Raw genomic sequence first — 25,778 nt, 5'->3', positions numbered from 1 at the left:
CAATAAACCAGAATTTGCAAACAACTCGCCGAATAATAAAAAGGCCGACTGAATTTGGTTTAACCTGGATGTGTAGGCTCGAAATTCCCTTGCGAGCAAGCTGTCCTGAAGAAATTTTGCAAAAAAGTGGCCGGAACAGGTCCCACGCGCCGGCGCGTGAAACGGATCTCACCGGAAAATTCCTCCTCTGTCCGGCGCGTGAGGGCGCATGGGGAGGACTTTTCCGGTGGGGTTGGCTGGGGTTTTCTCGCCGGAACCTGAGGAACCTGCTGGTGGTGTTGCTTTTCGAACAACATTCACGGAAACAAAGATGGCGCAAATCAGATCGGAAGGTTATTGGAAAGACACACGACGACTGCCTTTTCTGTCCCGGATGTTTCTTTGATACCATGTGAGAAAGTATGGGAAAATTATATTATTGATATTATATTACCTAAAGTATCTTACAAAATACCTATTTATATACATTGTTTAGATAGAAGTAGAGATCTATTTCCCAATGTGGGACACTATACATAATAACTATCTAACAGTTAGTGGTTCAGATTGCTAGTGATCCCAACTCTACAATAAGTCAATATAGATCAGGAAACTCATGGGTCCCACTTTTCAGAAGGAATATGCATGACTGGGAGTTGGGTAGTTTGTTTACATTGCTTGGTAGACTGGGAAGCTTCACTATGAATGAGCAGATCCCTGATAGAATCAGATGGGTTGGTTGTGACTCAAGTCCATATTCAGTGAAGATGGGCTACAGAAGCATGTGTGAGCATAATGGAATCATTGACTCGTGGCCATGGAAGCTCATCTGGAATACAAAGCTTCCAACAAAGGTTATCTGCTTTACTTGGACTGTACTCAAAGAAGCCTGCCTAACTCAAGACAATCTCTGCAAAAGGAGCTTCCAGCTAGTAAATAGATGCTACCTATGTCAGCAAAGTTCTGAGTCAATCAACCACCTATTCTTACATTGTCCAGTGGCAGCAGACATGTGGTATATGTTTCTTTCTATCCTGGGAATAAGCTGGACACAACCACAAGGCATCAGGGAAGCAGTGGAAGGTTGGAGCAGTTGGAAAGTTGAAAGGGCCATCAAGAAAGTCTGGAAGATAATCCCAGCATGCATTTTTTGGTGCCTTTGACAAGAAAGAAATCACAGATGCTTTGACGGCATTTCAACTTCTATGCATGCTCTCAAAGCCAAATGCCTCGTGCAACTATTTAGTTGGAGTTCTCTAACACCTGTAAATAATGTAATTCCTCTTCTAGATTTCATTGGATCTATGTGTCTAGCTTAACTCAGTTATTTCCTTACTTTTGTTTTTTTGAGTTAGCTCCCTAAGCAGATTAAGTTTTTTGTTGTAATGGAGTTAACTCAATCTCTTCTTGTAACTTTGCATCTTCTGGATGCCTACAATGAAGAATCTTATTTCATCAAAAAAAAAAAAAAACTCTTGGAAAGTTGACAGAGCCATCAAGATCTGGCAAATGATCCCAACATGCATTTTTCGGTGTATATGAACAAAGAGGAATAGCAGAAGTTCTGATGGCATTTCAACTCCTAATTGTACCATGAAATCTAAGTGTTTGATGAACCTGTTAATTCCCTTAGAGCTTGTCCAATACCACCAGTACCAGAAATGCATCTCCTTCGCCCGCGCGAGAGACTTCTATGCCAGCCGGGAATAACGGCTCTGTTATGAAAGAAAGCGGCGGACAGATTAATTTGGCCGGTATTCCCTAATGAGTAGCTTTAGGAGATAAAGGTCCCCCTTATATACGGAAACCCTCTGCAGCCTTCTTGACGATCAAGTAAATCACAAGGAGGTCCACATTATCCTGCTATTCTACGACCAGCCGCCTACTTAATTACACTTCCGGCATTAAGCAAGTTCCTTCTTCTGCGAATATGAGATAGACCGATAGCAGCAACAGTTGTACCTTGTCTTGGGGCGTCTTTGGATTTACGATAGAAAGCTCGCCGGAGAAAGCCAGGTGCCGTAGGTAAGCTCTATTTGGCCCGTAAGTTGCATCTTGAGTCTTAAGAATTGGGTCCCTTAGCCCCTGGATTGGTGCGCAAGCAAAAGAAGAACAAAAAAGAGGGGCCTCTGGCTTATTAAGAAGCATATAAACGACATACTAAGCAGAAGCGCGTAGCGTCGAGTATACACCCGGTACCTAGCTTCCCGTAAACGATACGACAATGGAAGATCCTTAGACATAATAGCCCTCATTATAGGAACAAGGGATATGGAACTAACTAAGGATCTTAACATGTGAGAGGAGACAGGAAAAAAGTCCTTAGTCACTCCGTGTACGAAGAACCGCTTAGCAAACTCCAAAGCACCAACTGACGATACTAACGATTTCTCGTAAATGATATATTTCCCTGCTAGATTTTATTGGCTCTCTCTCTCTCTCACTATAGCTTAACAACCATTTTTTTGATTTTTGTTTAGCTTCAGGCTCTGACCTAGGAAAACTTTGTATTAGGAACAACTAAACTTCTTTCTTGTGCTTTTTGCATCTTCTTGATACCTTTAATGCAGTATCTTACTTCATAAAAAATGTATGTGCATGTATTTTGGTTGTGGGTTGTTCACGAAGGAGGCGGTGTGAAACAGTGTTATCAAAGGCGAAAAACGCAAAAAAGCTCTAAGGTCTGTTGGGGCTTTAAGCGCAAAGCGCAAATAAAGCGTGGGCTTTAATGAAGAAACACACAAATGCAGAAAAACTATAAATATGTATGGCGTAGTCCAAGACTAATATCTATAAGCATGAATACCAAATATATCTGGACAAAGAAATTGAAGAAAATTTACGATAAAGTGAAATATCAATTATTTTAGTGTCGCCTCTTACGCAGTGTTGTCAAAGGCGCGCTTAAGCCCTGAAGCGAGGTTCAAAACACGTTGAGCGCTTCGCCTCACTTTGTGGGCGCTTTAGTGTCACGTCAAAGCTCTAAGGCATACTTTTCCTTGCCAATGAGTGTAATCCTGAAAAGTCGAACTTAAACAATTGATATTTCACTTTATCGTGAATTTTTTTAATTTCTTTGTCCATATATTTGTTATTCATGCTTATAATGATTAGTCTTGGACTACATGCATATTTTTACTTTTTTCCCATTGCGCCTTTTTTCATTAAAGCCCAGTCTTTATTTTCGCTTTGTGCTTAAAGCCCCAACACACCTTAGAGCTTTTTTGCACTTTTCGCCTTTGATAACACTGCTTTTACGTATTACGCTTGTTAGTAAGGAAAAGTACGCCTTAGAGCCTTGATGACAAAACCTGAAGCGCCCGTTAAGCGACGTGAAGCGCTCAACATGTTATGAGCCTCGCTTTAGCGCTTAAGCGCGCCTTTGATAACATTGGTGTGAAGATGGTGAATGAAATGGGTTCTACGAAGCTCCTTTTGGTAATTAATCACTAGGTTCCTTTTCTGGATGTACGAGATAGGTGCTTTGTTAACTGTTGGTGAATTGGTGAAAAAGTGAAGAAAGAAGAGAGGGCCTTCTTTTCCAGAAAGGGGGTGGGGGAGAGGAAGTGACGGGAAGGAGAAGGGAAAACGAATGGAAGGAAAAGACAGAGAAAAGAAAAAGAAGTGAATATTTTGTCCCTCTTTTAATTTCTTTTTATCACCACATCCGCTCCTCACAAGCATGATTAGCCCGACTTTTGCTGCTCCTTACAAGCATGACCAACAGTTATAGGCGTTCATTATGCGATTGTCCTTACCAAACAAAGGTGTTTAGCCGAGGAAAGTCTAAGTACAAGGGCCAGCTGTGCGAAACGTGCAAGTTGGAGTGCGATCTGTGTATTAGGACCAATATATATATATATATATTATATTAAGTGATGTAATTTGATATATTTAAATGATCATATAAAAATTAAATAATTACTCCCTCCATTCCAATTTATGTGAACCTGTTTGACTGGGCACGAAGTTTAAGAAAAAATGAAGACTTCTAGAATTTGTGGTCCTAAATAAGTCAAAAAGGGGCCCAGAGTATTTATGTGGTTATAAAAGCTTCTCATTAAGGGTAGAATTGTAAGTTTAAGCTAAATTATTACCAAATTTAGAAAGGGGTCATTCTTTTTGGAACGGACCAAAGAAAATAGGTTCACATAAACTGGAACAGAGGGAGTATATATTTTGTGATGTTCAATATTATTACCTTGATTTAAGTATACTTATATTAAATAGAAGCTTTAATGTATTTGTGATTTTATTTTACATATTAATCAAGTAAAATCAAAAAACATAATTAAGTTTTTTATAATAAATATTTAAAAAATTTAAATGATACTAATTGTAAAGCGAATATTTAGATGTTTTTTTCTTCATAATTTGACACTCAAAATCACTTTTTGAAAAGATTGGCTAAACAAAACCATTCCTCTAGTACTTAGTAAGTGCTTTTCAAATGGATTGGCCACATACAAACTACTATTCTCCCCAAGTACTTCTTTGACAATCCATTTTGGCAAAAGTGTTTCTCAAAATAAGCAGGTTTTGGAAGATTGACCAAATGTGCGTTTACTGGTTTTTGTGTATTGCTTGCTTTCAGCTTATGTATGTGTTTGACTATAAGGTGATTTGAATTTTCATAATTTCCAATTGCTAAGTCAATATTTTTCTTTCTGTTCGTGTATAATGGAAAAGCTTGTTAGTATCTTGTGGAACTGTCTAACTGATGAATCTTCTTCCCCTGGCTGTAGCTCTTTTGGCGTACTAGGCATATCGGATATCTGGTGGAATCAATTATGATCTTGGAATTTGGTTTGGCAGTACGAAGGTTAGAAGATTTAAATTTTTATATGGCTTCTAAATTACATTTGCTATCCCATTGGTCAGATGTATATCTTTCTTGAATACAACAAAAAAATAAAGACATGTTAACTGATGTATGGCTTACACGAAATGTGTAAATATTGTAGACTTGACTAATGGATCCTGTTCTTGATTTTCTTACTAATTTTGAGGGTCATGAGATCTAGTAAGGAACTTTGATTTTATGCACATTTTTGCTGATCTATATGTTTTATTAACCAGCAGACCTTGGTCACTCTTGAATATTTACATTTAAAATAGAGTAGTATGATTTTCATCTGCTTATAAGTTTGAAAAAATGCTCTCAAAAGCGAGTCACTAGGATAGAGTCCAAAACCTCTTTCAAGTGAGTTGTGCCTACTGTGAGATGTCCCTATTGTGAGATGTCTGGTTGCGTGGATTAACTTAGTTTTTTATCCGTTTCCTTGGTGATTGTTTTAAAACTTCATTTTCTTTCTTTTTATCATGGATAACATCATCTAGTCCAATATTGGTGATAAGTCTTTCCATATTACAGAGAACAAAGATAGAGCAGAGATTTGGTATGAGTGGGTGGAGCGAAAGACAAATTTCATGAGGACTGTGGATATGTGAACTCTTGCATATCACTTCAGAAGGGAAGGAGAATGATATCAGGAGATGGAAGTGTCGCGGTCATGTCTTTAGTTTTTATTGTGCCAAAAAGTACAATGACTATGGCTGGTTCATTAGTGTTGTCGCAGTGCAAGGAATACGTAGAGCAGTTACAATTCTTCCAGGTATCCAACTGAGGCAGAAGAAATGGTGGAGCATTGTCCAAGTAGTTGGTGGACAATATGGATGAAAAGGAACCGTAGATGCTTTGAAGATAGATTTAGTTCTGAATAGAAGATCAAGATGAACGTATATTTTTGTTTCACTTTTGGTGTAAAGAGGCTCTCGTAGAAGATGTAGAGTCTATAGTGGACATCATTGGGGCCTTGTAACTACCAGAAGACTAGGTTTTTGCTCTTTTTGGGGGTCCTGTGATTTGCTGTAATCTCTTAGGACGAAGAAGATGCCCGAAGAATGAAGCTGGAGCATGATGATTCCGTCGTACATGAACAAGTGTGATATCCGGAATTACAACAACTATAGAGGTATCAAGTTGTTTAGCCATACCTTGAAAATTTGGGAGAGGGTGGTGGAAGCGAGGGTGAGGAGGAGTGTGTCTATTTTCGAGAATCAGTTCGGATTCATGTCGGGGCGTTCAGCTGCCGAAACCTTTCACCTTGTAAGGAGATTAGTAGAGCAGCAGAGGGAAAGGAAGAGGACTTGCATATGGTATTTATTGATTTAGAAAAGGCATGTGACAAAGTTCCTAGGAGGTGGTATGAAGATGTTTGGAAGCTAAATGAGTTCTTGTTGCTTACATTACGGTGATTAAGGACATGTATGATGGAGTTGAGACACGAGTGAGGACAATGAGAGGAGACTCAGAACACTTTCCTATGGTGATGGGGTTATGCCAGGGATTAGCCCTTAGCCCGTTTTTATTTGCCTTGACGATTGATGCACTGACACGTCACATTCGAGGAGAGGTGCCATGGTGTATGCTATTTGCAGATGACATTGTATTGATTGATGAGGCTTGGACAGGGTTAACGCGAGCTTGGAGGTTTAGAGAGACACTGGAGTCTAAAGGTTTCAATTTGAGCAGGATCAAGACTGAATACGTGGAGTGCAAATTCAATGATGTGACTCATGATGAGGATATGGACGTGAGGCTTGATACACAAGTCATCTCCAAGAGAGGAAGTTTCAAGTACCTTGGGTCAGTAATCCAAGGGAATGTTGAGATTGACGAGGATGTCACACATCGTATCGGAGGTAGGTGGATGAAATAGAGGCTCGCATCTGATGTTCTGTGTGATAAGAATGTGCCACCTAAACTCATAGGTAAGTTATACAGAGTGGTGGTTCGGCAGACTATATTGTATGGGGTTGTTTGTTGCTAGTCAAGAACTCCCATGTCCAGAAGATGAAGGTAGCAGAAATGAGGATATTGAGATGGATTTGCGGTACTAAACTAGATAAAATTAGGAACGAAGATATTCGGGACAAGGTGGGCGTAGTCCCCATGGAGGACTAGATGCGGAAAGCGAGGCTTAGATGACTCGGACACGTGAAGAGGAGGGGCGCAGATGCCCTTGTAAGGAGGTGTGAGAAGTTGGCATCGATGGGCCTGAGGAGAGGTAGAGGTAGGGCAAAGAAGTATTGGGGGGAGGTGATTAGACAGGACATGACGCTGCTTCAACTTACCAAGAACATAACTCTTGATAGGGGAGTGTGGAGGTTGAAAATTAGAGTAGAAGGGTAGTAGGCAGTCGTGAGCCATGCCTTTTCTTTTTTAGATTTCTATTACTACCTGCTGTTTCTCTCGCCTCGATTTTCTTGTTATCTGCTTCTTTTTGCATCTTTTCTTGAGCCGAGTGTCTATCGAAAACCACCTCTCTACCTTCTCAAGGTAGGGGTAAGGTGTGCACACACACTACCCTCCCCAGATCCTACTTGTGGGATTATACTGTTGTTGTTGTTGTCTTAGCACAATCTTTGTGGTAAGGGTTACTGTATCTTATATATAACTTATGTTACCTTCTCCAAAAAAAAAAAAAAAATAGAATGGTCAAATGAGGATTTTCATGTAACCAATCTGGACCTTTTTAGGATTGAGACATACAACAGAATGGTCAAACTTAATGAGGCGCATCAATGCTACTTATGCTTGAATACTTATGTGTTGTACAAAAGAATACTTATGTGTTGGATTTGAATGGATTGGGTTGTTTGGTATCTTCTTGTGTAGTGAAGAGAGGTAAAAGTAAGAGTGGTTTTTCTTGAGATCAGCAATGCTACTTATGCTAGATATAACTGAGTTGTCCTTGAAGTCTGAATTTTTGCAACTCAAGAAAGGAAAGTCTGTGAAGGATACAAAGGGTATAGTGAAAGTTGCCCAAGGAAACATGGAATTTGGTGCTAAGGTGCTAATATTCATGTAGGTCAAAAACTAGATCCAAACTTGATTTTAGCAGATACCTGGGAGAGATGGTCTGTTAGAACCATAAACATGTACCATTTTACTGATTCTTTTGTGCAATTATACAGTCTGGTTAAGATGCCATTGCCAATTCTTAGAGTGTGCTACTTGGTTTCCAAACTATATTTCCTGTTTTCGAGAGAATAGCTGGTTTTGATTTTGAAACCAAACAACAATTTTTTTTTTTAAACGTGGGAAACCAAAACATTTTTTTATTTTATTTTTTATGTACAGTAGTTTCTAGGGGAAAAAAGCGAAAAAAGGCAAATGGATGTATTCTAATAATAGAACAACCCCTTTTCTACTTAAGCTGTTCTTTAATTTTCTAAATCTGTTTTTTCTTAAGTAATTCAGATTCTCATAATTAGTGGTGGCAAAATGGATAAAAGAAAACAGTTATCCACCCATATGATCCATTAAAAAATGGGTTTAATTTTTTAAAATGGATAATGAACTTTTTAAAAACGGGTCAAATATGGAAAGAATTATATTATCCACTTAGAAAATAAATAACCAATGGATACCTAATGAGTTTAATTTTTACATTTGTAAAGCCTCAAATTGGGGGTTCCTCAAGTTTGGGAGACTAGGAATTTCTCCAAAAAGTGATCATATTCAAGAAGCCATGGATAGTATGGATATCTATATTATCCGCCGGTTAACCCATTTTTATCCGTATTAAATATGGGTCGGTCGGATAATTTATCCGTTTTTGCATGACCTGTTTTCGACCCGTCCCATATCCGACCCGACCTGCTCGTTTGCCACCACTACTCATAATTATGTCTATTTCTGTCTATTAACCTTTTCTTTAGCCATTTTATTGCATAAAGGCCCAATTCTTTCAGAAGCAAATGTAAAATACATAAATTTTTTCCAACGACCAAAACCAAACTAAAAAGAAGCCTATTTCCCAATTCAAATGCCACCTTTACATTGGGTTTCTGTATCCATCTACATTAGGAACTTGCTGTAATGCAATATTCAAGTGTCAAATACATCACGAGTGACGTATATGTTTGCATACTTGCATTGTGGAATAAGTCTTTTCAATCATTCGAGAAAGTTAATCTTTTGAACTTCAGCTATAGTTTTTTTCTGAAACTGGTAAAGTAGTGATATTACAAAAGTCAACAGCCAAGCACTAAGACGGTGCTTGTGAGTTACAAGATTTGAGAACCCCCCTACAAAAACAATAAAAGAAAGGGATCCTGTACTGAGTTGATGAACTCTATCATGCCGTCTTCATCATTACATCATGAGTGTTGCAACAGAACGGCAAAAACCAGAAACATTTGTACTTTAGAAACTCTACTGGGTTGCTTTTTCCTTCAAAGCACTTGGAATTCCTTTCTTCCCATGATACCCAGCAGACACAAGCTGGCATTGTGTTCCATATTCTTTTCAAAGATTTTCTAATACCACCATAATCTCAACTGAACAACAAATCTTTCACGGAGCAAGGCATCACACTGCGCAGTGCATAAAAGGATGATTGCTGTTCTCTTTCTCCTTGTACAAATCTGCTGCATATCATCATTTCCAGTCGCTTCAGGTTGATTCAAGTGAGAGAAGCCTTGTGTGTAACTAGCCACATAAAACATGCCTCAGCTATATTCTTACTTACAAAAAAACTGCAAGAGTAAATCAATTTTTTGGTGTATCTGGACGGAAAGAAATCAGAGGTGTTTTGATGGCATCTCAGCTTCAACCTACTCCCTCAAGACTATTTGCTTAGTTAATCTATTTAGCTGGATTCATCTTTCCCCTGTAACTAGTGCAGGCCACCTTGTGGATTTCATTAGCTCCCTGTTCTTAGCATAAATTTTTGTACTGGAGCTAGTTATCTACCTTTTTGTATCTTTTGCATCTTCTGGATGCCTATTCATGAATCACCCTTACTTCATCAAAAAAAAAAAAAAACTGCAAGAGTAAATAAAAATAGATGCTTTTGAAAAGGAAATAGTACTCCATCCCATTTTATGTGACGGTTTTCAACTTTATGATGTTAATTTGACTTTTAATTATAATCGAAGAAAATATAAAAGCAATGGGTGAAAAGTTAGTATGATGAAGAAAACCTATCAAAGTTTTAAGATTTGAATTGTTGAAAGTACTGGAGTTGTATGGAAAAGGAATCGTAACCGTGTGATGGACTCGCAGACCTAACAAGTTGGTCTTAGGGAAGATTTTTTAAGATAACCAGTTGAGAAAAATGAAGGTTAGTGCAGATTAAGAGAGGACGGCCCACCGAGAATGATTCCTTAATGTTCTTTGTTCTTGTTACACAATTGGCACATGTTCAAAACTACTGCAGGAAACATGAAGCTTATATTTCTGTACTTTACCTATCTTTTTCCTTTTACTTTGGAAATAAATTTTACTATTACTTTTCTACCAATAGAGTTACTGCTATTAATTCATATGCTATAATAACTTCAGTTCCTTATCATATAACTAGAGAACTGTGCTGATGTGAATTCTGATAATCCTTCATGATACATTGTATATTTTTAGTGCTTAGCTTCTCTTGAAATGTTGTTTTTTCCCTGACAAATTATCTATGATGCATGGTTGACAGACATATTTGGCAGTACAAGATTTTACTGTTGCATTTGTACTCTCACTGGAGTTCTCTTCCATTGGCTTATGAATGGTAAGATCATTTTTTCTCATTGTTCACCAGAAATCTGTACATTACATGTTTGTGATATGTTCTATTTCTGTCATTGGGAAATCAATCTTTGGGATTACCATTTTTGAAGCTTCCATGTTTCTTGTATGATAACAGTTCTCCTCTTCCTATTTAGGTATAAAACACTGGACGTCAAGAACATATTGTTGGAAAGTGTATCGCACCATATTTTGCCACAGATGTTATCATCGCCATTGTGGGCTGATTCAACAGATATTTTGAGGGATTATCTAAGATTTATGGATGATCACTTCAGAGAATCTGCTGATCTTACATTTCTTGCATATCGTCATCGGAGTTACTCTAAAGTAAGTTTGTGACCTACGAAAATCATTCCTTCGGTGTTTGTAGTGCTAAATTTACCGTCTCAATTCAAGCTGGGTTAGCGTGGGTTTCGTGGAAATACAACGGATCTCGGCTTTAAGAAAATGCTTTTCTTTTGTAATATGGATTCTCTACCAGTGGAAACTAAATGGTTGCAAGATTTATCCAACATTATTTATAAAATAAAAATATTAGCGAGACATTATTTATAAAATGAAAATATTACCAAAAATTTGAAATCAATTGATGATGTATTCCAAGCTCCCAGAATGCGCAGAAGTTTCATGCAATTTACACCATATCTGTACGCCCATATTGGCAGATTCTAGTTCGTGCATTGTGCTGTTAAATCATAGCTTTATATCAATTGTGTCTTTGATAGGTAGATGAACAAATGCTAGGCTTTGCTGCATGATGCAGGAGTACCTATCATGAGAAAATCTAATTCTTTCACAGAAATATAGAAATTTGTCCCTTATTTTCTTGCTTCAATGTCGGAAGTAGCCTTTTAACTGAAGGTCAACCTGATGGAGGTAAACGGATAATCAGTGAACTTGTGAACTACCTTTTTCCTTAAATGGCACATGAGTTCTCTTACCTCTATTTGTATAGTCTGCATCTTCTCCCAAAGTAAGTAAAATAAGGTTAAGTTGTTTTTAGTAGTTCTGGGAGTATTTTCGCATAGAAGGGGTTTAATAATTTCTCTTTCCACTGTATTGTCAACCTTTCCTCTGGCTATAGCAACTGAGGAGAAAGGCTAACAGGAAGTACTTTTCACTATATTTGGACACCTTAGCTCTTGTGATGCGAGTTCCGAGAGGGTATTGATGGAACAAATATTTATTTTCTTCTTAGAGGCTCACAATGCTTATTATAACTAAATTGTTCTCTTTTTAATATCATTTCAAATGGTTCCTTTCTTTGAACAAAAGAATAATTTAATAAAGCATTCAGTAAATAGGCATAATGGTAACAATATTTTCATTTGTAAATTTTCTAGGTTATTGAGTTTGTTCAGTTCAAGGAGCGATTGCAACAATCTAGCCAGTACATGATGGCAAAGATTGAAAAAAGCATTCTGCAGTTAAAGCAGAAAGCAAATAACATCGAAGAAGAGGAGGTAACCTTTTTTCCATGTCACTTTAGGTTTTTCTTCTGAACACTTCTTTGTTGCACGTTTATAACTGCAATGCCTTTGAAAACCATTTTAGCCCTGGGGTATTTGACATCTATTTCACCTTATCTTGAGATACCCGTTGATTCGATAAAGTGCAACAATAGATAGATCCATCAAACTTGAAATACTTTGTCAAAAAAGAACAATATGCATACATTCTTTTCTTCCCCTTTAACTCTTTCTTTTGTTATCTTTTCAATTTAGCTTCACGAATTGATTAGATAATATAATTTAATAAATGGGCGTATGGTTCCTTATTTTTTACTTTTATCTCCAATTGTATAAAAAGAGCTTATGGTCGAGTTGGTCAAAAGCTATTGGTTTTAGGAGAGCACTTGTTTTCAGAAGTAATGTGGAGTTATGATCTAATAAAAGAAGAAAGTCAAAGGGATTAATGTGCTATATGGCTGTTAATTTTGATGGATTTTTACAGACTTTTCCCAATAAGTTTTGGGGGTAGTATATATATTTGGGAGGTAAGGAGATATATTTTGCTTCCCTAACTAAAAGCTCCACCAAAAAAAACTAAAAGCTCTACAAAAGGAGGGGGGGTATTTGAATTGTATTTAACTGTTTAATATTTCAGTGACGGATTTTCTTTTTGGGATTTCTTAGGGCATTCTAGAAAGCTTGAAACATGGAGTTCAGTTTCTTGAACTCTCAGATGAAATTGGAAGCAAATCATTGACCTTCAATGAAGAATTGCAGTTGCGGCCCTGGTGGACGCCAACTTGTGACAAAAATTATCTCTTAGGTTGGTATATGATGCACCTGATCGTATGATTTTGACAACTTTATTATTTGTATCATGCAGGTAGAACTTTTGTCTTTCCACATAGTTTGCTGCATACATACTGTCTTAAAAAATGATTGCTTTTCTTTGTGTGCAGAGCCATTTGAAGGATCATCTTATTGCACTCAAGAGACCTTGGTACGAATTTTTGTCTTCAATATTGCATACACTAATGATGTTTATTCAAGGGGGATGTATGAGGAAGAGTTCATTTCAAGATCAGAATTTATAAACTTCCGTTTCAAGATTAATTACATTGTAACTTAAAAATGAACTTTAACGCAAAATCTTCCTTAAGCATCACTCGTCCTTCTACGATGGGTTGGAGACGGTCCTCATTAATTCTAGCAGCAGTATACTTGCCATTATGCGTTCTTTCACTCTTTGGGATCAATATTTCCTTGATAAAAGTTAAACTTGACCTGCTTTCTTTTTCTAATAGCGGGTTCTTTGTTTTCAAGTTGCTAAGTCATACCATGAAAATTTGGGAGAAGGTGGTGGAAGTTAAGGTGAGGAGTAGTGTATCTATATTCGAGAATCACTTCAGATTCATGCTAGGGCGATCGACCACAGAAGCCATTCACCTTATTAGGAGACTAGTGGAGCAGTATAGGGATAGGAAGAAGAACTTGCACATGATGTTTATTAACCTAGAAAAAGCTTATGAAGGTTCCGAGGGAGATTCTTTAGAGGTGTTTGGAGGTTAGATGTTTGTCCGTAGCTTATACTAGGGTGATCCAGGATATGTATGATGGCGTTAATACCTCGGCTAGGACGGTGGGAGGATACTCGGAACACTTCCCTGTCGCGGTGGGCTTGCATCAGGGATCCGTGCGTAGCCCGTTTTTATTTGCCTTGGTGACTGATGTTCTGACGCGACACATTCAAGAGGAGGTGCGATGGTGCATGTTATTTGCGGATGATATAGTACTAATTGACGAGACGCGAGGTGGTGTTAACACGAGGGTGGAGGTTTGGAGACAGACCCTGGAGTCAAAAGGTTTGAAGATAAGCAGGACTAAAACAGAGTACTTAGAATGCAAGTTCAACAACGTGACCCATGATGCGGACGTGGAAGTGAAGCTGGATTCACAAGTCATACCTAAGAATGGGAGTTTCAAGTACCCCGAATGTATTATCCAAGGTAATGGTGAGATTGACGAGGATGTCACACAGCGTATTAGAGTGGGATGGATGAAATGGAGGCTCGCTTTCTGGGTTTTGTGTGATAAGAAGGTGCCACCAAGACTTAAGGGTAAGTTTTAGAGAGTGGTGATTAGACCTACTATGTTATATGGGATAAGAGTGTTGGCATGTTAAGAAAACCCATGTCCAGAAGATGGAAGTGACAGAAATGAGGATGCTGAGATGGATGTGTGGGCATACCAGGTTAGATAAGAGAAGGAATGTTGTTATTCGGGAAAAGGTAGGAGTGACACCCGTAGAGGACAAGATGAGGGAAGCTAGATTGAGATGGAACATGCATGTGAAGAGGAGGTGCATAGATGCCCCAGTGAGGATGTTTGAGAGGTTGGCTATGGGGGCTGAAGAGAGGTAGAAGTAAGCCCAAGAAGTATTGGGGTGAGGTGATTAGGCGTGACATGACGCTACTTCAGCTAACTAAGGACATGACCCTTGATAGAAAGGTATGGAGGTTGAGAATTAGGGTAGAAGGGTAGTGGTTAAGCGGTAGTGTCTTATTTATATGCCGATACTATTAGCGTTAGTCTCGTATTTTCATTTCTTCGTATCCGCATATTTCTTTTTGTTAGTTTTTTAAAAGATGGGGCAGCAAAAAGATTAAAAGTATTGATTGAAAATGTCTCTAAATTATTTTATTAAGTGTGAGAATGCACAGGAGAAAATATTATTGATACTATTCTCATATGTTAAACATGATACAATGAGCCCTATATATATAATAACATGTCCTACTCCTAATACATATGGGATTGGGGTTATTTACTACTATTTACATAATTATTCTAACACTCCCCTCAAGTTGGTGCATATAAATCATATGTACCGAGCTTGTTACATATGTAGTTAATACGAAGACCAGTGAGGGACTTGGTGAAAATATCTGCAAGCTGATCATTCGACTTCACAAACTTTGTAGCAATATCTCCCGAGAGTATCTTTTCTCTGACAAAGTTACAGTCAATCTCAATGTGTTTAGTTCTCTCATGGAACACTGGATTTGACGCAATATGAAGAGCAGCTTGATTATCACACACAAGTCCCATCTGACTAATCTCACCAAATTTCAACTCCTTGAGCAACTGTTTGATCCAAAATAGCTCGCATGTCGCCATAGCCATTGCTCGATATTCTACTTCGGCACTAGACCGAGCAACCACATTCTGTTTCTTGCTCTTCCAAGACACCAAATTTCCTCCTAATATCCAGACGTAGAACGTCTATCAGAAGGTGATCTTGCCCAATCAACATCTGAGTATCCAATGATTTGCTCATGACCTCGATCCTCAAACAATAAACCTTTGCCTGGAGCTGATTTTATATACCGAAGAATGCGAATAACTGCATCCCAATGACTATCACACGGAGAATCCATAAACTGACTCACAATACTCACATGGAAGGAAATGTCAGGTCTTGTCACTGTAAGGTAATTTAATTTACCAACCAACTACCTATATCTTGCAGGATCGCTAATAGGCTTCCCCTGTCCTGGCAGAAGTTTAGAATTCGGTTCCATCGGAGTGTCAACAAGTCTACAACCTGTCATTCTTGTCTCCTCAAGAATATTTAAGGCATACTTCCGTTGTGAGATCACAATACCTGAGCTAGACTGAGCGACCTCAATACCCAGAAAATACTTTAGTTTGCCCAGGTCCTTAGTCTGAAAGTGTTGAGAGAGATGTTGCTTCAATTTAGTAATACCATCCTGATCATTGCCGGTAATAACAATATCATCAATATAGACCACCAGATAAATATAGAGACTCGAAGCAGAGTGCCGATAAAACACAGAGTGATCAGCTTCACTCCGAGTCATGCCAAACTCCTGGATAACTCTGCTGAACTTACCAAACCAGGCTCGAGGAGACTGCTTTAGACCATAAAGTGACCGGCACAAGCGACATACAAGGCCACGAGAATCCCCCTAAGCAACAAACCCAGGTGGTTGCTCCATATAAACTTCATCCTCAAGGTCACCGCGTAAAAAGGCATTCTTAATGTCCAGCTGATAGAGAGGCCAATGGCGAACAACAGCCATGGATAGAAAAAGGCGGACTAATGCTGCCTTAGCCACGGGAGAGAAAGTATCACTGTAAATGAGCCCAAATATCTGAGTATATCCCTTGGAAACAAGACGGGCCTTAAGGCGATCAATCTTGCCATCTGGACCAACCTTGACTGCATATACCCAGCGACAACCAACAGTAGATTTACCTGAAGGAAGAGGAACGATCTCCCAAGTACCACTCGTATGTAAAGCCGACATCTCGTCAGTCATAGCCTGTCGCCATCCTGGATGAGACAATGCTTCACCTGTAGACTTAGGGATAGAAACAGAGGACAAAGAAGATATAAAAGCATAATAGGGTGATAACAAACGATGATAACTTAAACCGACATAATGGGGATTAGTATTAAGGGTGGTCCGTATACCTTTTCGAAGTGCAATCGGTGTACTAGGAAGAGACAAGTCCGCAGTAGGAGCAGGGTCAGGTGCAGGACGTGAATCAGCTGGGCACAACCTGATGCTAGGTGCGGACGACAATGATACGTCAAGAGTGGTGTTCCTATGGCGGGGAGTCTAGGAGGAGCCACATTGGACTCCCCAACGGTTGGAATGGGTAAAACTTCTGTGGCGGAATGTGAAGGAGGAGCTATAGTAAACTCCTTAAAGGTTGGTATAGGTAAGACCTTAGATATATCAAGGTGGTCAGAATGGTCAGAAGAGGTAAAGAAAGGTTTAGACTCAAAAAATATGACGTTAGATGATATAAAGTACCTACGAAGATCAAGTGAGTAACAACGATATCCCTTCTGAACACGAGAATAACCAAGGAAGACACACTTGAGAGCACGAGGAGCTAATTTATCTTTCCTAGGGGCTAAGTTATGAACGAAACAAGTGCTCCCAAAAACACAAGGGGGAACAGAGTATAAGGGTGACATGGGAAACAATACTGCATATGGAATCTGATTCTGGATGGGAGAGAAATGCATTCGATTAACCAAATAACAAGCTATGAGAACTGCATCGCCCAAAAAACGCAACGGAACATGAGATTCAATGAGAAATGTGCGAGCAGTCTCAATGATGTGCCTATTCTCTCTCTGCAACCCCATTTTACTGAGGGGTATAAGGACAAGAGGTCTGATGAATAATTCCTTGAGAAGTCATAAACTACTGAAATTGAGAGGATAAATATTCTAAGGCATTATCACTGCGAAAAGTGCGAATAGAAACACCAAATTGATTTTTAATTTCAGCACAAAAATTCTGGAATATAGAAAACAACTCAGAACGATCTTTCATTAAGAAAATCCAAGTACATCTTGAATGATCATCAATGAAACTAACAAAATAACGAAATCCCAAGGTTGAACTGACTCTACTAGGACCCCATATATCAGAATGAACTAAAGAAAAAACAGACTCTGCATGACTCTCAATACTATGAGGAAAAGATGCTCGGGTATGTTTCCCGAGCTGACATGACTCACACTCTAATGTAGATAAACTAGACAAACTAGGCACCATCTTCTGAAGCTTGGATAAGCTTGGATGTCCTAAACGTCTGTGAATTAGGTCCGGAGGATTTGTAACTAGACATGCCTTGGAGGAATTGAGTGAGTTAAGGTAGTAAAGGCCTTCTAATTCAAGTTCTGTTCCAATCGTCTGTCCCGTACTGCGGTCCTGCATAATAAAAGAATCATCAATAAAATATATACCACAATGGAGGGCACGAGTCAAACAACTAACAGATGCAAGATTAAAAGGACAGCCAAGGACATAAAGAACAGAATCTAGAGTGACAGAGGGGAGGGGATTCTCTTGTCTAACTCCTTTTGCTTTAGTTTGAGACCCATTGGCTAAAGTAACAGTGGGAAAAGACTGTGACGACGCAATATCTGACAAAAGTGATTTATTACCAGAGATATGGTCAGAAGCGGCTGAGTCCACAACCCATTGTCCAAGAGTACGAGACTAGAAAACACAAGCAAAAGAATTACCAGCAACAGAAGTATCAGTCTGAGCAACAGAGGCTACTTGTGGAGATGTCTGCTTACTTGCTCGATACTGAAGGAACTCATTATACTCCCCTTTAGATAAAGAAAATCCCTGGTTACCTGTAGTCTTGGTCTGAGCAACATAAGCATTTTTGGGTGGACGACCATATAAAGAATAACACACATCACAAGTGTGTCCAAGCTTACGACAATAAGAGCACTTGGGTCTAGATCTTCCAAAACGACCTCCTTCTTGTCTATTCTCCATAGTTTGAGATACCCGATTGTCCACTGACTGGGATACGAGGACAGATGAGTCAAGTGTCTATGATGAGCTCACTGGGTGACTTGGTGTGCAGCAAGGCGAAGTAATCGAGAGAATAATTCATCAACTGTGGGGATAGTCGGACTAGCCAAAATCTGGTCACGTACTGAATCAAGGTCATTAGGGAGTCCAGTGAGTGTAAGAACTAGAAACATCTTCTGTCGTTGCTCTTGTTGCTTTTCAATACTAGCAGAAACTGGCATCAACGTCTCAAATTCTTCCATGACTGCCTGTACTTGTCCCAAGTAAGTACACATAACCAATTCCTGTTTCTTCAAGCTTGTCATTCACGATATTACATCATAGAAACGAGATATGTCATTAGTGTATAAATTACGAGCCTTTTCCCAAACTAAATAACATGTCTGGAATGGATGGAACAAGGGCATCAACTTGGAATCAATAGATCGCCACATGATACTACATAATTGAGCATCGACCTTCTCCCAAAGTGTTTTGGCCTTTTCATCACCTTCGCTAGCCTTTTTTGTTAAATGATCTTGAACTCCTTGATCTTTACACCACAACTCGACAGACGAAGCCCAAGCTAAGTAGTTTGAACTTCCCATTAAAGGTTTTGAGGTAATCTTAACACCGGAACTGCCGGAACCCGGGGTTTTATACCCGAAAACATCGACTCCCAAAGACATCGTTGGATTGAAGTGAGGTCTATAAAATTATCACCAAATAACAGAAAGAATCAATTGAAAACTCGGTGAAACAGATGAAGGAGACACTGTTTTTGCCGGAAAGTTACTGTAGCTGTTGGAAAAAATTAGTGTAGTCGTCGGAAAAACTCAAAGTGGTCAGAATTTGGTTTGAACTAGATGGGTAGGCTCGGAATTATGAGGAGAACAAGCTGTCCTGAAGAAACTTTTTCAAAATCTGACTGGAAGAGGTCACATGCGCCGACGCGTGTGACAGATGCGCCGCTGGAAGCAGATCTCCGACAGGCGCATGGGGGCGCGTGGGTGAGTATTTTCTAGGGGTGTCAATGGTTCGGGTCGGCCGGTTCTTTTATAAAATTTATACCATACTCATATTTCGGTTATTCTATTATGTATAACCAAAATTAAACTTTTTGAAACCGTCCCAATCATGTCGGTTTCTCTTCGGTATCGGTACGGTTCGGTTAATTTTCGATATTTGTTAAATGTCATATAAAGGTCACTAGTAAAAGTAGAATGCAATAACATACATATTTTTATAGGACTTAGAAAAACTCTCCAGAAAGTTTTGCTATTTAAATGGTGATGAATTATGAAAACATGAAAGATGACCAAAGTATAAATTCATCAACTACTCTACCGCTGCGTAAAAGAAACCACGCAAAGACAAAGAAAAGATAAACCACACAAGTAGAAAGATATTAACCTAGTTGGAACTCAAGAATAAAGTATATAGAAGATTAAATATTCAAAAAGATAAATAGAAATCATACGAAAGGAAACATATTCAATACATTGTAGTTTGCTACTCATAATTCGTTAGAATACTTTGTGTCTTGCTTGTGAATATGCTGGAAATAATTTAGTTTCAGTAGGAGTAGCATAATAGGATTGGGAATTAGGATTTTGATCTTAATTACTTGTTGGCTTGTAACCATTTTCATAATTCCAAGACCCAAGGAAAAATTTAGTACTTTATTATTTTTGAACTTAATATATAAATATATTTTTCATATGTAAATTTATTCGGTACGATTCAGTATTTTTTCGGTTTATTTCCATAAAATAAAAAACCTACCCTAATTATCGGTACGATTGTAGATTTATATAAAAGCCTACGGTTTTATTAAAAAAACCTAAAAATCGGTTCGGTGCGGTACGGTTCGGTTAGTTTAGTCGGTTTTTAAATATCCATTGACACCCCTAGTATTTTTCGGTGATTTTTTCTGGGGTTTGGTCCGATCTCTCTTGGGAACATTTTGGTAGTGTTGGATTTTGCACAACACTGATAGAAATTGATGTGATTACGGGCAACCTTCTAAGTCGCTAGAAAATTGCACGACGACGAGGTCTTTCTTCCCGGAAGTCGCTGGAATGATGCACAACGATAGGTTTCTCACTAAAGCTCTGATACCATGTGAGAATGCACGGGAGAAAGTATTATTGATACTATTCTCATATGTTAAACATGATACAATGAGCCCTATATATACATAACATGTCTTAGTCCTAATACATATGAGATTAGGGTTATTTACTCCTATTTACATAACTATTCTAACATTAAGCATAACAAGATTTTAAATAGCCAATTAGGAACAAAAAATTCACATAATTTAAAATTCAAAAAACCTAAAATATCTTAACTAACTTAAACAATCTAATAAAAATTTATAATTGAAATTCATCCTAAAACTAAGCAACTTATTCTGCTAAAAACGTTACTGCAGTAACTAAAAGCAACAAAATTTCAACACTTTTACTATATGTCGTTTCTTTCGCTTCGACTATTATATCACCTTTATTCGCTATGGTTACTAGTTTTTTTTGAACACAACACACGAATATATTATATTACTTAAAGCAAAAAACTACATAGACATAGTAGATGTTTTTAGGGCATTACTATTGCCCATAGTTGCCAAATAGTTACAAACACTAGTAGAAATATTCTTAAAACTATTACAAACACCATGCTTGTTCTTGATCACTTCTTGTTCAACAAAATAGGGTGGACATGCATGGTAAAAACACTTTGTAGAGGGTGGGCTCTTGATAGCTTCCATGGCCAGCATATGTGCCACCTCATTTCCTTCCCTGAAATTATGCTTCAGGTGTGGGAACTTCAATTGGTGCATTAACCATCTGCGTTCAGAAACAATGTTAGAGAAGTTATAGCTATCCTCATATATAAGCTTGATGACATCCGTATAGTCAGTTTCAATTTCCAGATTTAGGAAGTTCATTTCTTTAGCAATTTTTAATCCTTCTAGCAATGCCATCAACTATGCATGTGTAGGAGAAATTGCTTGGCTTGCTTTGTGGAATCCCACAATCCAGTCTCCATTGCTATTTCAGAATGCACCACCAAGCCCAGCTACATTATTGTTGCTGAGGGTTGAATTTTCTTTTAATGGTCCCGGAGTTTGTTTGTGTTTGGCTGTTTGCAGCTGATATGGAGAGTGTTGCACATGCATTGACTTAAATTTATAGCATGTATAATTGGATTTTGCTTTGTCAGTTACAGTTGAAATAGCATGGCAATAGTTCAACCACTGAAGCAGTCTCATTAAGTTTTCAGTTCTATTGTAATTGGAACCAGATTCGGGTAGGTATCATGACTTCTGAGACCTAAGTTGCTCAGACAGGGGTATGGGTGTCCGACACGGGTGCAGATTTGAAGGTCAGATCCTTTGAGATGTAAATTCTACGATTCGGAGGATACAGATCCTAGTACTGATACATGTGCGGGGATCCTGTTAAAAATAATTCAAAAAGCAATATATAAAAATATCTCTAAATTATGAGAAATTTTGTGGTATACTTACGTATAGCTTGTAAAGTGTGGATCTCTTTTTTATTCTTGTAATTAATAAGATATGGAAGAATCAAATTGGTATGTTATTCCATGTAGTGATACATATATATAATGTACATCAGGTGCTAACTAAGGAAAGAAATAAAAGAGATTCCTACAAATCTGCTATCTATATGTGGGTTATGTACACTACTAAGAAACAGTCTATTCTCATTGTGTAAAGTGTCTAGGTTCATTCTGTAACACTCCCCCTCAAGCTGGAGCATATATATTGATCATCCCAAGCTTGTTACAAAGGTAATCAACTCGAGTGCCATTCAATGCTTTAGTGAACAAATCAGCTAGCTGCTCTCCTTTCTTCAAGTAGCCAGTAGAAATGAAGTTATCCTGAATCTTCTCACGAATAAAATGACAGTCAACTTCAATATGTTTGGTTCTTTCATGATACACTGGATTTGAGGCAATATGGAGTGCAACTTAATTATCACACCAGAGTTTTGATGGAGTAGGATACTTCAACCCAATTTCAGTTAAAAGGTGATGTATCCACATTATCTCACATGTTGATTGTGCCATAGCTCCATACTCGGATTCTGCACTGGACCTAGATACAACATTTTGTTTCTTACTTCTCCATGATACCAAGTTTCCACCAACAAATACACAGTAACCAGTAGTAGATCTTCTATCAATCTTGGATCCAGCCCAATTTGCATCGGCAAAACAATCAATGCGAGAATGACCGTGATTGCTGTATAATATGCCAAGTCCAAGAGCTCCTTTTAAGTAACATAGGATCTGCTCCAAAGCCTCCCAATGTTTAACTGTGGGCGCGGACATGAACTGACTAACCATACTCACTGCAAAAGCAATATCTGGACGAGTCACAGTAAGATAGTTTAATCTCCCAACTAACCTCCTGTATCTATCTGGATCATTAAATGGATCGCCATCATCTTTCATAAGATGCAAATTAGGAACCATTGGAGTACTGCAAGGCTTGGCAGCCAGCTTACCAATTTTTGCTAGTAAGTCAAGAATATACTTTCTCTGAGATAGAAAAATTCCCTTCTTGCTTCTAGTTATTTCTACTCCCAAGAAGTATTTCAGTTGTCCCAAGTCTTTTGTATGAAACTTAGTATGTGAGAAAGACTTGAGAGAAGAGATTCCTACATAATCACTCCCTGTGATTACAATGCCATCCACATATACAACAAGGAGAATAGATTCAGCTGTTGATTGCTTGTAGAAGACAGAATGATCACATTTGCTCTTTTTCAGTCCAAATTCTTGAACTGCTTCACTAAATTTACCAAACCAAGCCCGGGGACTCTGCTTCAAGCCATATAAAGATTTCTTCAAATGGCAGACCTTGCCATACTCCCCCTGAGTAACAAAACCAGGTGGTTGCTCCATATATACCTCTTCATGGAGATCATCATGAAGAAAAACATTCTTAATATCCAATTTATGCAAAGGCCAATTCCCAGAAGCAGCTGGAGAAATGAACAAGCGGACAGAAGTAAGTTTGGCAACCGGAGAGAAGGTGTCTGAATAATCCACCCCATAAGTCTGAGCATACCCCTTAGCCACAAGTCTGTCCTTAAGTCTCGCCACAGAGCCATCAGGATTAACTTTAACCGTGAAGACCCACTTGCATCCCACTGCTTTCTTTCCACGGGGTAAATCCACTAAATCCCAAGTGTGGTTTTTCTCTAAGGCATGTATTTCTTTAAGCATTGCTTCAGACCATCCAGGATGATTCAAAGCTTCCTTCACCGTTTTGGGTATAGAAACAGAGTCTAGAGACATAATCAAAGATCTAGATGCAGGAGACAAGTGGTCGTAGGAAACAAAATTAGCAATAGAATATGTGGATTTGCAAGTACGTATACCTTTGCGAAGAGCAATTGGAAGGTCAAGGTCTTCTTGAGGGTCGGGTGGAGGCAAATCTGATGATGAAGGAACTGATGACGAAGGAATTGGTGCGGAACATGTATCATTCGTCTGTTGCCTCCGCGAGTAAACTTGAGCAATTGGCGGTCTTGCTAACACAGTTGGAGCAGGTGCTGAAGGCAGAATAATGGATTGGTGCTCGATAGAACTAGGAGATGGAGGAACATCATCTCGTTGTTCTGTCAAAGTACGAGTAGCCTGATATACTAGCCACTCTTCTTCCTCCCCCTGACTTGTAGAAATGGGAGGTACATAGATGAATGGTGTAGTATCTGAAAGTACCACATCAATTGATACCAAATATTTGCCAAGTTCAGTAGAATAACACCGATACCCCTTCTGAAGGCGAGAATAGCCAAGGAAAACACACTTTAGTACCTTGGGATCCATCTTGGTAACAGATAGTCGAACATTTCGAACATAACATGTGCTTCCAAATACCTTAGATTCCACCGGAAATAATGCCTTGTTTGGAAAAAGGATACTGTGAGGCACATTACCACCAAGCACAGTAGACGACATGCGATTAATCAGAAAACAAGCCATAGAGACCGCATCAGCCCAGAACTGTTTAGGAACCTTCATTTGGAACAAAAGTGCCCGAGTTGTCTCAAGTAGATGCCTATTCTTCGTCTCAGCAACTCCATTTTGAGGGGGTGTATCAACACATGAAGACTGATGTAGTATACCATGTTGTCTCATGTACGACTGAAATAACTCTGACATGTATTCTTTAGCATTATCACTCCTTAGAATACGCATCAAAGCGTTAAATTGAGTTTTGACTTCAGCACAGAAGGCAGAAAAACACTTCAGAGCGGTTCTTCATAAAGTAAATCCAAGTCATTCGAGAAAAATTATCTACAAAGATGACAAAATACTTATACCCAGTTTTGGAAACAACGGGACATGGTCCCCAAATATCAGAATGAACTAACTCAAAAGCTGACTCAACTCGTTTATTAACCCTTGGACTTAACGAGATGCGATAGTGTTTTGCAAATTGACATGACTCACAATCCAATGAAGAAATATTCTGAAACTGAGGACAAAGCTTCTTCAACAAAGGTAGAAAGGGGTGTCCCAATCGACAATGTGCTTCAAAGGGAGACACAACACTAGAGCATGCAATAGACCGTGACTCCCATTCATCAAGGATGTAGAGATCACCAGATAAATATTCTTTACCAATAACCTGTTTTGTTGTAAGATCTGGAAACAAACAATGATCTGGAAAGAATGCAACAGAACAATTAAGGTCTTTAGTGATTTTACTAACAGAAATCAAGTTAAAGGCCAAGTTTGGTAGACTTAATACAGATGACAGGGTAATAGAGGAAGTTGGTTTAACAGTCCCAGATCCAACACTGTTACAAGTTGATCCATCAGCTACAGTAATTGGAGAGGGTGCTTTATGTGAGCGAAAGCTAGAAAAAATATTTGGATTACCTGTCATGTGATTTGTGGCACCTGGATCGATCACCCATTTATTGGAAGAGGTGATAAGACATGTTTTATCTGACCCAACAAAGGCAGTAACTGAAGAAGATTCCTTAACTGATTTATGATTTTGAAGGAACTTTAGAAACTCATCCGAAACCAAGATTGCTGGACTAGGAGTTGTTGCATTATTATTCTTTACCATCATGTTTTCCTTTGAATAACAAACCGATTAAATTAACAGAGGTCCCCAAAGCTAAAAGATACTAAAACAGATCTCTGGTAAACACGAAGTCAACAATCTATTTAACAGAACTCCACTCCAATAATCCACTCAACCAAATCAGAGAACCAAACAAATTTGTCCCCAAAATCAAATATAATCAGAGACCAACAAAGTTTTTGATAAGGGAAGACCCAACAGATAATATCAAGTCTCAAATTGTAATAAAGCGTCTTACAAGGAAGACCCAACAAATACCA

General features: G+C 38.5%; 1 protein-coding gene across 1 annotated transcript in view; it reads left to right on the top strand.

The window, feature by feature from the left end:
• The window catches only part of LOC104235874 (N-terminal acetyltransferase B complex auxiliary subunit NAA25), a 51,563-nt gene that overhangs the window by 22,599 nt on the left and 3,186 nt on the right, over window positions 1-25,778 (top strand). The window contains exons 11-16 of the mRNA XM_009789701.2: window positions 4,725-4,801; window positions 10,473-10,547; window positions 10,702-10,894; window positions 11,911-12,030; window positions 12,703-12,841; window positions 12,978-13,018. Of these exons, the coding sequence (XP_009788003.1) occupies window positions 4,725-4,801; window positions 10,473-10,547; window positions 10,702-10,894; window positions 11,911-12,030; window positions 12,703-12,841; window positions 12,978-13,018 (645 nt within the window). The remainder of the gene's footprint in view (window positions 1-4,724; window positions 4,802-10,472; window positions 10,548-10,701; window positions 10,895-11,910; window positions 12,031-12,702; window positions 12,842-12,977; window positions 13,019-25,778) is intronic.

Source organism: Nicotiana sylvestris, chromosome 7, assembly GCF_000393655.2.
Source record: "Nicotiana sylvestris chromosome 7, ASM39365v2, whole genome shotgun sequence".
In the NCBI taxonomy this organism is placed as follows: Eukaryota; Viridiplantae; Streptophyta; class Magnoliopsida; order Solanales; family Solanaceae; genus Nicotiana; species Nicotiana sylvestris.
The sequence above is the reverse complement of the archived record's forward strand: the minus strand, read 5'-3'. Positions and strand labels throughout refer to the sequence as shown.